The 13,515-nt window shown below is 37.4% G+C and overlaps 1 protein-coding gene across 2 annotated transcripts in view; it reads left to right on the forward strand.

Annotated features, from left to right (window-relative positions):
- Nucleotides 1–13,515, forward strand: part of UNC80 (unc-80 subunit of NALCN channel complex) — a 237,327-nt gene that overhangs the window by 43,959 nt on the left and 179,853 nt on the right. For both annotated transcript variants that reach the window (XM_077154956.1, XM_077154955.1), the window contains exons 8-11: nucleotides 5,293–5,554; nucleotides 6,679–6,813; nucleotides 8,384–8,600; nucleotides 9,238–9,378. In XM_077154956.1, the coding sequence (XP_077011071.1) occupies nucleotides 5,293–5,554; nucleotides 6,679–6,813; nucleotides 8,384–8,600; nucleotides 9,238–9,378 (755 nt within the window). The remainder of the gene's footprint in view (nucleotides 1–5,292; nucleotides 5,555–6,678; nucleotides 6,814–8,383; nucleotides 8,601–9,237; nucleotides 9,379–13,515) is intronic.

Genomic DNA, 13,515 nt, shown 5'->3' on the forward strand with positions numbered 1-13,515 from the left:
TATTTATTTTGATAACTACCATTGCACATTTATAGCTTCCATTTTATTTTATTTTCTGCTTTCATTTACTCTGCTTTTATGTCACTCTATTTTACCCTTTTCTGCATTTTAATTGATAACTGAGTTTTTTCTTGTTCTCATTTTCCTCCTACTGAAAGGAAACTTTTTCTGTTATGTGGTTGCCATTAAATGCTTAACATATACACTTAACTACTGAAAGTTGAAATGAAATAAAATCCATTTATCTTCCTCTTGAACAGCACAAGAACCATAGAATATTTTAGCTCCAATCATTCCTCCTTTTCTTAAATATTGCTTTATATGCCTTTGAAGCCATTACCACAATCAAAATAATGAACATATCCATCATCCTCAAAAGTTGCCATGTGCCCCTTTGTGACCCCCCCTTCACTTTTCCACACCATCTTCAGGCAATTCATATTTCCTAGAATTTTATACAAATAAAAAACTTAGCCTTTTTCCTGGTCTCTTTGCTCAGCATAATAATTATTAATATGGTAATAGTTATTTTTATTGCTGAATAATATTCCATTGTATGGTGTACTATAGCTTGTTTATCCATTTACCTGTTGATGGACATTTGTGTCATTTCAAGTCTTTGGCCAGATATCACATGCTTATAAAATTCCTGTCCAAACCAAATGAGAAAAAATTGTCAAAATATTTTTCTACTACAATTATGGTTTTATTTAAACCTTAATCCATCTTGATTTTATTTAGTGAGTAAACTATGGTGGTTTTAGATGGACGAAATTAAATTTGTTTATGGAGTAAGTGGACTATCCCAATACTGTTTATCGACTAATGTATCCTTTGCACTGATTTGATGCAAGAGCTGTGTATATACTAGATTCTTGGAAATAACTGAGTCTTTTGTGAGCTCCATATTTTATGCCATTAAAATAAACATTCCTTATTGCCTATTCCTAAATAAGCACTCAATTTGTTTAAATATAATTGTAAAACAGCTTAATATCTGACAGTGTATGCTCTTTATACTTATTTTTAAACATTTCTTTATTACTCACAAATTTTTGTTCTAGTTTTCAGAGCAATCTTATTGAGTTACAATGGATAAATCCTTTTATAATGTTGGTTGGATTAACATTAAACTTATGGACTAATTTGGGGAAAATGAAAATCTTTATAATATTTTTACTAATGAGTGTAGCTTGTGTCTCTGTTTATTTAGGTTGTTAAAAAATTTTCTTCTGTATTATTTATGGTGATTCCAGCGTGACACCAACTTCCTGTATTGCCATTCTCTTTTAATATGGGAGCTGATATTCTAGGCTAACTGGTTCGTTCCTATGCAATCTTTCCTTAGTAAATTCTGATCTTGGCTAGCTTTTTCAAGTATTCCCAGTCTGACTAGTTTTTCAAGTATTTCCAAACATATTATTGGACTATGTTTAAGGCTATGTTAAGAGTTACATATTTTCTACCTACCCCTGGACCTCTCTATTCCAACATTTTGGGGATTAGCAGTGTTTTTTTTTTTTTTCTTTTTCAGTTTGTTAAGTCTAGTTACTTCGAAAATATCTTTAAACTTGAACATACTAATATGTTATGTTTTCAGTTTTATCCCTCATTATTTTCCCTCCCCAACACATGAAATTTTATGTATTTGTTGTTATTTTGAATGGGTTCTTTTTCATTTACATTTTCAAAATGTTTATCAAAACCTTTGATTTCTCCATTTTTATCTTTAATTCCTTTCTGAAATTTACTAATTTATTCTTATAAATGGAGGTAGGAAAAAATAAGTAAACAAATAAAATATAATTTCAAGTCATGCCACATGGTATGAAGTATACTAGAACAGGATGAACAGCTGGGTAGTTGGAGAGGGAGCCATTCTAGATAGTGGTTGGGGAAGGCTGCTCTGAAAGGATACTACTGGAAAAGAGCCCTGATAAATCCTAGGATCGAACCATGCAAATACATGGGGGAAGAAATTTCCATACTGAGAAAAGCCCTGGTGTGGGCACAAAGTTGATGTATTCAAGGATGATAAATAGTCCAATATGGCTTGGAGCACAGTGACCAAGTGTATAGGATGGATCCAACCAGGAGAGAGAAACCGCACAGTAATTTGAACAGGGCAAGTTTAACATAGGGAATTATTAACTATAACAGGGATTAGAGTAATGAGGGATTGGCTAGCAAGAAGTAAAGAGAACACTAAAGAATATAAGAATTGAAGCTATAAGGAGGAGTCACCAACTCTATGGCTCAGAGTATCCAAGAAAGAGCCCCTCTATCACCCAAGGACTGAAATCCAGACCTTATTGGAAAGGGCACAGGAGTGGCAGAGAAATTGCTGTAGAACCATACCAATGAAACTTGCTGGAACTATGCCCTCTGGAACTTTTGGAAGTTCTCTCTTTAGGCAGCCAGAGAAAGCTGTTCATGGGAAACTGTTGACTGCTGATGCTGCTAGCTGCTGTATGTACACTGTAGGAGCCAGCCACTGGAAATGCTAGGTGCTTCTGATGCCTTGGGCTGGAGAAACTGCAGAAGCTGGGCCCTGGGAAAACCATGTGTACTGCAGGAGCCAAGCTCCGGAGAAGCTGCCCACACTGGCAGAAACGTGCTGGCACCCAGAACTAAACTCTCTGCTCCTCCTGAAATATCTCTCCAGTTTCCTTCGCAGACAAAACTTTAACATCGTGTCAATTAGTAAAGGAAGAATATTTAAAGGACCTAGATCCACTCTCACCTAGCAGGCAAGATAGATGAATTTGGAGCTGAAAGGCAATAAATTGATTACTGGCGCAGCAGGGCAAGTATGATAAGGAATGAGACTGGAGTGGCGGGCAGGGCCAGAGTCAGCAGGCCTTGCTGATCTGTTAAGAAGCCTGGATTTTACTCTAAGTGTGATTGAAATACCTATTGGAAGGTTTTGAGCAGGAGAGTAGAGGAAGGAGAGAAGGAGTAAGTATTTGAGAATATTAGACTATTAAATAACATTGAAATTCAAAACTGTGTACATGGGCAGTTGCCTCTAAACAGATCAGACAGTGGTTATTAAAAAAAAAGTGGCGGCCGCCCCCTCCCTGCAGCGCTGCTCTGGCCGCTGGGCGCTCGCTCGGCGCTCCCGGACGTGCTCCGCCGCGCGCGCCTCCCTCCTGCCCGACCTCTACGGCCCTGATGAGGTGTTTCCCGACATTGACGAGATCCGGGAGATCGCGGACGGGCTGTGCCTGGAGGTGGAGGGGAAGAAGAGCCGTAGGACAGAGGGTGGCACTCGTGACTTGCCCATTGGTGAAAACGCCTCCGCCGAAGGCCGGGAGGGTAACGGTACAGAGAGCACAGTCATCACCGGTGTCCATATCGTCATGAGTCATCATTTGCAGGAAGCCAGCTTCACGAAAGAAGCCTACAGGGAGTACATCAGATGTTACGTGAAATCAATCAAAGGCAAACTTGAAGAACAGAGACCAGAAAGAGCAAAACCTTCTATGATGACAGCTGCAGAACAAATCAAGCACATCCTTCCTAATTTCGAAAACAACCAGTGCTGTATTGGTGAAAGCATGAATCTGCATGGTGTGGTCGCTCTCCTGGGCTACCCTGAGGATGGTGCGACCCGTATAGGATTTTCTTTACGGATGTTTAGAAATGAAGAAATGTGAAACTTGGCAGTTATCACCTGTCATCCTAACTGGCTGCTGCTTTTCTTCCACATGATAGCAGAACTTAGGGAGACTGTGATACAGCTGGAAAAAACAAACAAACAAGCAAAAAAAACCCAGTAGAAATAGCAAAGTGTGATATGTCCTTGATAGGGGAGTAGAAAGGCTATGAAAGTGATTCGCAGGACTTCAGTCATGGTCTGGGTTTATATTTTTAAATTTTCACTGCACCCTGTAGTAATGAAAACATTTTATTCGTGACTCATGACATGCACGTGAAGTGAAACAAAAGTTTCACCAGTAGTACTAATCCTTATTCCATTTGGCGCACTCTGATATTTTAAATTCTGTTGTAGTTAGCATGTTAACAGTAGTCATGCCCTTTTGAATTAATCCACTGATGAGTTAAGACCTTCAGTTAAAAAAAGATGGGTCTTGGAATATTAGGAAATCCTTGCTGCCTCACCCTCTGCTGCTGCACATGTGCAGCTCTTCATGTGTGGGTATAGCCATGTGCTGGTTGATGTCATTTTCCCTTTTGTATCATTAACTCAGGTGGAAATTAGGCTTGGGAGTTAAGTTTAGATATTAAGTCTCAGAAATTCCAGGTATATGTTTTGTCATTTGCAGTCCATCATCATCAGACCATCTGTTTCTCAAGGTAGGGAATTTAAACTTACATATCTCCTAAGATACCTAAAATGATGTATTATACTGAGCAATTGCTTCAAAACTATTTTGTAGTAAAATTGAACACTAAGCAATGAAAAATTTCGTGTTTTAAAATTTAATAATATAAATATATAATAATATAAATTTAATAATATAGTTCCAGAATCTTGAGATTTTGCTGTCTTATTCATATAAGTTTTCAAAATGATTTCATTTTCCTCATCATAAAAGTTTTGTTTATTTGCTCTTTGCAGTTTCCTTAGTTGTTTCCATACTGCTATTAATAGTAATATTAAAACAGTCCAATGAAGGGCGGGCCGCGGTGGCTCAGCGGGCAAAGTGCTTGCCTGCCATGCCGGAGGACCTCGGTTCGATTCTCGGCCCCAGCCCATGTAAAAAACAAACAAACAAACAAAATACAATAAAACAAGAAAATGTTTAAAGATGAAAAAAAAAAAAAAAAAAAACAGTCCAATGAAGAAGGCAAGACGAATATTCCCATTTCTTTTGGGATAAAACTCAAGCATGATAGCTTAAGAAACATCGTTAACCTCATCCATTTCTATAGTTCTGAATGCTGTCATTGACAAACTCTCAAATTACCAGTTATAGCAATTACTTATAATCCTCCCCCAAACTCATGATTTTGCAAATCTCCATACCTTTGTAGGTATTGTTGCCTCTGACTGAAATGCTGGTCCACCCTCCTCCCCCATTCTCTATGTTTCCTGCCTAATTCTTACTCGTGCTTCAAAATTCTCTACTTCCAGGAAGTATGCTAGTGCTATAGGGTAGGAAAAGTGGAATGAGGAAGAACAGTTAGGGGAAATATAAGGGTAAACCGGCCAAAAGTAAGTGAATCAGAGATGAATAAGCAAAGCAGAGCTAAAAACCATTTTGTGCTGACACTTGCAGTGCTTGCGTATCAATGTAACCTTCTTTATTCTGCCATTTGGAACAGGGCCTCTCTGGTGATACCTCCATGCCAAAGGTCCCGCTATGCCACCTACTTTGATGTCGCTGTTCTTCGCTGCCTGCTCCAGCCCCATTGGTCTGAGGAGGGTACTCAGTGGTCCCTGATGTATTATCTACAGAGGCTGAGACACATGTTGGAAGAGAAGCCAGAAAAGCCTCCAGAACCAGATATTCCTCTCCTGCCCAGACCCAGGAGTAGCTCAATGGTGGCGGCAGCTCCCTCACTAGTGAACACCCACAAAACCCAAGTAAGAGAAGTTCAGTCCATTGTCATGTGAACCAACGACTTTGATCATCAGAGATTCCCTCTGTTTTTCTTCCTCTATGTCCATCTGGTTCTTATTTATACCAGTGTTGATTATTTCATTAGTCAGTTATTCTACTGCTAATATCCTTCCCTTTCCATCTTTCCCTGCTGGACTCTTTTGCTGCTGTTTAGCATTACCATTCAAAGAAGTGCTAACTAAAGGCCTTCGGGCATATGAATCTGGAGCAAACCTCCATTATCCAAAATAATAGAAAATTGGGTATGCTTATTCATCAATTACTTGTTCAGAGTCCTCACATATAATCTGTCACTACCAACATAGGATAAAATATCTGACACCAGCATTTTAAAGAACATGATTTAACATAAATTTTGCACAATTCAAAATTTTCCCATGCTTTGCTGTCATCATTAGGAATATTGCTGTTTTATACATAATCTTGCCATTATAGATGTTGGCAGAATAGATTAAATGTGTAGTAATGTGATAATATCCCCTGAAAATCTCTTTTTTGATAAATGACTATCCTAGTATCAGCTTATCAGCTTGAACACTTGTTCTTCCCCCTTTTCTCATCAACACCATGTATTGAATGTGTAGAGAAAAATTTCCTTTGCAGTGCGTTCCAGTTATTTGGGTTCACTTAAATGTGAATTGGCTGTATCTGAAAATTCTGTGTGTTCTAAAAGTAAACAGGAACAGTGTCATAGTGAAAAAGGAATATGCTCTTTTTTATCAGTAGGTGATTCTCTCCTAAGTAAGTATCTGCGACTATGAATCATTAAGGGAAAAGCCCCCACATTTTAATAAAAAGAGAAAAAGTGATACCAATATCCTCCCTGTTTCCTTAGCATCCCAGAATCTGGAGCGGCATGGTCTCCCTTCTGTTGAACGTTCCAAACAGAAGTTTCAATTAATATGAAATAATATATCTTTTCAGTAGCAGGACTTGAATGTAGAAATACCTGCCATATATAAATACCTTGTAGGTATCAATACAATAGTCATGTTCCCCCCCCCCAAATATGACATCTCAATGAGAAAAATATTTGTATATAAATCCCTGAGTCCTTGATCATTGTCTGCCTTTATTATATATTAAGGATCTCACCATGAAGTGTAATGAAGAGGAAAAATCTCTCAGCCCAGAGGCCTTTTCCAAAGTTTCGTTAACCAATCTGCGTAGGTCTGCAGTCCCAGATCTCTCTTCAGACCTGGGCATGAACATTTTTAAGAAGGTAGGTAGAGTTACTTATGCCATTTGTTATCTTGGTAATCAAAAAAATAAAAATAAAAAAGTGTGGCATCGGGTGCTTCTGATCATGCTGAAGTATGAGGTAAGGTGGGAAAGGGACCTCGAGAGTAAGAGTCAACTCCCACTTTTAACACTGATTTGCAGCACAATCATGTGCAAAAACCTCTGTGTATATGAGTGCACTTTCTATTCTAAATGTTCCACATGTTATAAAGCTTAATCCTGACTGCTTGTAAGGTGCTTTCAATAGTATGGTGGTGGTAGTTGTGGTAGCAGTGATGGTAATGTACATTTGTATTCCTCATCTCGTTTTATTAAATGCTTTTAAGAAGTCATCCTCATTTAATCCAAACAATGTCTTTATTATCTCAATATTTCAGTTAAGAAATTGAGTCTTAGAAACATGAGGCACTGTGCTAAATGTTAAATACAGATTCAAAACTATGTCTTTCAGCTCAAGAGTCCATGCTTTTTTGAATCCTCTATCTGGAAATAATCAAATATAAAATAATATGGGCATAATAATATATATGTAGTGGTTTTGTTTTCTTCTTTTTCCAAACAGTTTAATTATGTTGATGAAGAACACAGAATATATTATTAGTTTATCTCTGCCCTCAGGCTCTTGCTAAATAAGTAGTCATGTCTGCCTTCATCAATAATCCAGTTTGGATTAAATGATGGCAATGGCCATCATTTGTCTAAAAACCAATGATCTGGGGGAAAAAAGAGAAGTTTTCAACACTGGTTGCACATGAGAATCTCTATGCAGCTTTCAAAAAATACAGGTGTCTAGACCTGACCCCAGACCAATTAAATCAGAATCTCCTGAGGTTAAGGCTTGGCATTGGTATCCTTTAAAACTTGCCAGGTGAATCTGAAGAGTTGCGAAACGCTGAAATAAACTATTAATTACACTGTTCTTGGACTTGTTTCCCTCGTGGTTGTACCAGTTAATGCTCTGTGTCTTTGTTTTTATTTTTAGAGAAGTTGTAGGTTTACAGAAGAATCATGTAGAAAGTACAAAGTTCCCATAACCGTGTCTTTTTTTTTTTTAACCTCTTTGTGAGCAATGGAACACTTTTGATGTTGACTGGCTAGAACAATGGAATGGAAAAAGAGTGGCAGGTCCAAAGTGATGACTCATGGATCCTATACTCTAACCCACTGATTTCAAACTTTAGTATGGTTAGAATCACCTGCAGAACTTGTTAAGACAAAGATTACTTGGCCTTACCCTCTGAATTTCTGTTTCATTATGTCTGGGTTGGCACCCAAGATTTTGCATTTCTGGCAGGTTCCCAGATGATGCTGATGCTGCTGGCCTGGGGACCACTCTTTGAGAACAACCCAGCCCAGCAGAACCATAGAATAGGTTACATTTTGCTTGGTTTCTACAATGTAGAAATTTCTCCCATATCTATCAGATGAAATTCAGTGACTTTGTGGGTCTTTGTTTCCTGCAACATTTCCTGTATTCCCATCGAACCCCTTGGAAAGCAAACCTTAATCTTCCGTTTGCCCTTTCCATAACCCTTCATCTCTCCTTGTAGTTCAAGAGCCGTAAAGAAGACCGAGAGAGGAAAGGCTCCATTCCATTCCACCACACAGGGAAGAGGAGACCACGGAGAATGGGAGTGCCATTCCTGCTTCACGAGGACCACCTGGATGTGTCACCCACACGTAGCACCTTCTCCTTTGGGAGTTTCTCTGGACTTGGAGAAGACAGGCGAAGCATTGAAAAAGGAGGCTGGCAAACCAGCATTTTAGGTGACAACAAGGACCTTCCAAAATAAGGCAGAGCTTGAGTGATGTGCCTGGAAAATCTGGATCTAGGGCTCCCTGGAAAACCTGGCCCTTTTCTTGAACTAGTCAAAAAATTTGGGCCCAAGTGCAGGCTTCCCAATACTAAAATAATGCTGCCTTCATCGAGTAAATCAGATATTTGAATTAATTTTATAAGGATTCTGAATAATTAGACAGGCCATGGTCCTATATCTTAGATCACTCTGGATGTGTAAACTTGGTTTTCAAGGGTTCTGTGCATTGACTTTTACTGTGAATCTTAAGAAAAATGGGCTTCTGAGGGAGGGAAAAAGAAAGGATTTTTTTTCCCCAGGTAGGCATAGTGAGAAGGCAAGCATAAAATCAGGAACTGGCTGTGCAGGCACAACAGATGGTTCCTGACATTTGGCTTAGATTGGGGTTGACACTATCAGATGCAGCTTCACCAGTAACCGTGACCCTTAATATTCCCAAGGCAAGTTAAATTCTTGCTATTTTAGCTGGGACTCATGCTCTTCCTAATATCCCCTCAGTCTCACTGCTGTCCTTTGGAAAGACAAAAATCTCTGCAGGGAGTCTCTCAGATTTTAAACCCCTCTTCTGCTGCTCTTGTCCATCTCAGGGAAGTTTACCCGGCGGGGAAGTTCTGATGCAGCCACTGAGATGGAGAGTTTGAGTGCCAGACACTCGCATTCCCATCACACCCTGGTCAGTGACCTGCCAGACCACTCCAACAGCCATGGAGAAAACACCGTCAAAGAAGGTGGGTCAGAGGTGCGGCCTGCGGTGGGGAGTTAAGGTTTCTTTTCATGTTTCCTGTCCTTACTCCATGATACATGTGTGATGATAATCTGTCTCTTGATGCTTTGTGAAGGCTTGCATTCTTTTATTGTAGTGCTTGGTAATTTATTTGTTAACCATTCTTAGAATTTCCTTAGTAGCAAGAGCTATATGACAGCACACCATTAATACCTTACCATTGGCTGAAAGAGAGAACAAGGATGAACCATTCATATTTAGAAGACATCTAGATTCAGTACTTTATTCCCTTCTATGATATCCCTCTGAAGGGTTTATATACCTTCACTGACTGATTCCTGAAAGGAATCAGGCCACTGATTCCTTTTTTTTAACCTTTAGTAGAGAAGTGGTGGGTTTACAGAACAATCATGCATTAAACATTTTCCCATGTACTATCCTATTATTAGCACCTTGCGTTGATGTGGAACATTTGTTATAATTGATAGTACGGTTTTATAATTGTACTATTTATTGTACTGCCTGGCTTAACTTAGGGCTCACTGTATACGTAGTGTAGCACCATAGATTTTTATTGACGTTTTTATTCTGTTACCATATATAAAATCTAACATTTCCTCCCTTTAATCACAGTCAGATATATATGTGCATGCTGTTAAAGTTGTGTTACCATCACCACTATCCATTACTCAATCATTTCCATCATTCCAAATAGGAATCCTGTACATTTTGAGCCTTAACTTCCCATTCCCTATTCCCACCTGTCCCCTGACAGCCTACATTCTAAATTCTAACTCTGAATTTGCTTATTCTGATTGCTTCAAATCAGTGAGATCACACAATATATATTTTTTCTATCTGGCTTATTTCACTCAACATGATGTCTTCAGTGTTCATTCATGTTGTTACATGTATCAGGACTTCATTCCTTCTTACTGCTGAATAATATTCCATTGTATGTATATACTAAATTTTATTTATCCATTCGTCAGTTGTTGGACACTTAGGTTGCTTCCATCTTTGGGCAATTGTGAATAATACCACCGTGAACATTGGTATGAGCATGTCTGTTCAAGTACCGGGTCATATGGTGGTTCTATACTTAACTTTCTGAGAAACCACCAAACTGTTTTCCGCAATGGCTTCACCATTTACATTGCCACCAGCAATAAATGAATCTTTCTATTTCTCGACAGCCACTCTACCACTTGTTATTTTCCATTTTTTTAATTGTATTTATTCTAATGAATGTGAAATGGTATTTCATTGTGGTTTTGATTTGTATTTCCCTGATGGCTAATGATATTGAGCCTCTTTTCATGCACTTTCTGGCCATTTGTATGTTTTCTTAGAGAGATGTCTGTTCAAATCTTTTGTCCATTTTTAAATTGGATTGTTTAACTTTGTGGTTCAATTGAAGGATTTCTTAGTGTATTTTGAATATTAAATCTTTATCGGATATGTGGCTTCCAAATATTTTCTCCCATGTGTAGAATGTCATTTTAATTTCATGATAAAGTCCTTAGAAGCACAAATATTTTTAATTTTGATGAGGTCCCATTTATCTATTTTTTTCATGTGTTACTTGTACTTTGGGTGTAAAGTCTAAAAAACCAGTGCCTAACACAAGGTTCTAAAGATACTTTCCTGTATTTTCTTCTAGGAGTTTGATAGTTCTGGTTCTTATATTTAGTTTTTTGATCCACTTTGAGTTGATTTTTGTTATTTACTAATAACACCTCTTGTGAGGTAGGGGTCATCCTTTTTTTTTTTTCAAATGGAGATCCTGCTTTCCCAGCACCATTTGTTAAAGAGACTGTTCTTTCCTAATTGAGTGGTCTTTGCCTCCTTGTTAAAAGTCAGTTGGCCATAAATGTGAAGGCTGATTTCTGAGCTCTCAATTTCATTCCATTTGTCTGTATGTCTGTCCTTGTGCCAGTACCATTACTGTTTGATTACTGTGGCTTTGTGATAAGTTTTGAGATTGGGAAGTGTGAGTCCTCCAACTTGATTCTTCTTTCTCAAATGGCTTTCACTCTCCAGAGCCCCTTACCCTTCCATATAAACTTGATGACTGTCTTTTCCACTTCTGCAAAGAAAGTTGTTGCAATTTTGATTTGAATTGCATTGACTCTTTAAATTGCTTTGGGTAGTATTGACATCTTAATGATAATTATTCTTCCATCCATCAACATGGGATAGCCTTCCATTTATTTAGCTTTCCATTGATTTCTTTTAGTAGTGTTTTGTAGTTTTCTGTGTATAAGTCCTTTACATCCTTAGATTTTTTCCTAGATAGTTGATTCTTTTAGTTGCTATTGTGAATGGAATTTTTTCTTTCTTTTTTCTTCTGATTATTCATTGCTTGTCTATAAAAAATGCTACAGATTTTGTGGTATTGATCTTGTTGTGCCCTACCATTTTGCTGAATTCACTTATTAGTTGTAGGAGCTTTGTTATGGATTTTTCAGGATTTTCTATATATGGGATCATGTCATTTGCAAATAGGGAAAATTTTAGTTCTTTTTTTCCCAATTTAGATACCTTTCATTTCTATTTTTTGTCTAATTGCTCTGGACAGACTTTCAGTATAATGTTAGTGGTGGTGGTGACAGTAGGCATCCTTGTCTTGATTCTGACCTTAGAGAGAAAGCTTTCAGTCTTTCACCATTAAATAAGATGCTAGCTGTGGGCTTTTCATTTGTGCCCTTTATCAAGTGGAGAAAGTTTCCTTCTATTTCTACTGTTCTAAGTGTTTTTATCAAGAAGGAGTATAGATTTTGTCAGATGCCTTTTCTGCCTCAATTGTGCTGGCCATGTGACTTTTCCCTTCATTGTGTAAATATGATGTATTACATTAATTGATTTTATTATGTTGAATCAACTTTGCATACTAGGGATAAAACCCACCTGATCTTGATGTATAATTCTTTTAATATGCTGTTGGAGTGGGTATTGCTAGTATTTTGTTGAGGATCTTTATATTCATAAGAGATATTGATCTGTTGTTTTATTTTCTTGTGATATCTTTATTGGGCTTTGGTATGAGGGTGATGTTGGTTTTATAGAATAAATTAGGGAATTTTCCCTCCTTGTCAATGTTTTGGAAGTGTTTGAGCAGAACTGGAGTTAAGTCTTCTTGGAATGTTTGATAGAATGCCCATGTGAAGCCATTTGGTCTTGGGCTTTTCTTTTTTGGGAGGTTTTTTATAACTGATGCAATCTCTTTACTAGTAGTTTTTTTGTTGAGATCTTCTATTGCTTCTTGAGTTAATGTAGGTAGTTTGTATGTTTCTAAGAATTTGTCCATTTCATCTAGGTTATCTATTTATTGGTGTTCGGTTGGTCATAGTATGCTCTTATAGTCCTTTCCATTTCAGCAGTCAGTAGTAATGTTCCCCTTTTATTTCTGATTTTAGTTATTTATATCCTCTACTTTTTTCTTTTTCATTCTAGAAAAAGTTTGCCAATTTTATTGATCTTTTCAAAGAACCAATTTTTATTTTTTGATTTTCTGTATTGTTTTTTGTTTTCTATTTTTTGTTTATCTTTGCTGTAATATTTGTTATTTACTAACTTCTGTTCACTTTGAATTTATTTTGCTGTTCTTTTTCTGGTCACTGATTCCTTTTTCATTCAGCTTCAATTTCAAATAAGTATCCTTTGTGCCTTTTGTGGAGCATACTTATATTTCTGGATGGAATCCAAGACTAATTCTTGTTCTGTCTATTAACCTGTGAACATAAATTTAATCCCTCTTTTACTTGGACTCCAGTTCAGGAATTCAAGGGCATCTGTTAGTTACCAGCACATATTTATGTTCCATTATTCTTCACCTTAGTCAAAAAATCTTTCTTGTTCTTTGTTGCTTAAATATACCAGATTAAAAAAACAAAGATATTAGCAGCCAAAAACTTGTGGAAAAATACTTCAACTAAACTAGACTAACTATATTGATATAGTCTGTTATTTGACAGTGTGTAAAATCCACTTGGTGCGATGTCCTAAACCAAATCAGTGTTAGATGAAAGATAAATTCTAGCCACAGCCTAAGGAAGCTATTTGGAATTTACGCTTTTCTATAACCTTCATTATTTACCAGCTATTACAAGGCCTTAACACCTTTAGCATTTCCATGAAA

The sequence above is a fragment of the Tamandua tetradactyla genome, chromosome 3 (genome assembly GCF_023851605.1).
Source record: "Tamandua tetradactyla isolate mTamTet1 chromosome 3, mTamTet1.pri, whole genome shotgun sequence".
NCBI classification, from domain to species: domain Eukaryota; kingdom Metazoa; phylum Chordata; class Mammalia; order Pilosa; family Myrmecophagidae; genus Tamandua; species Tamandua tetradactyla.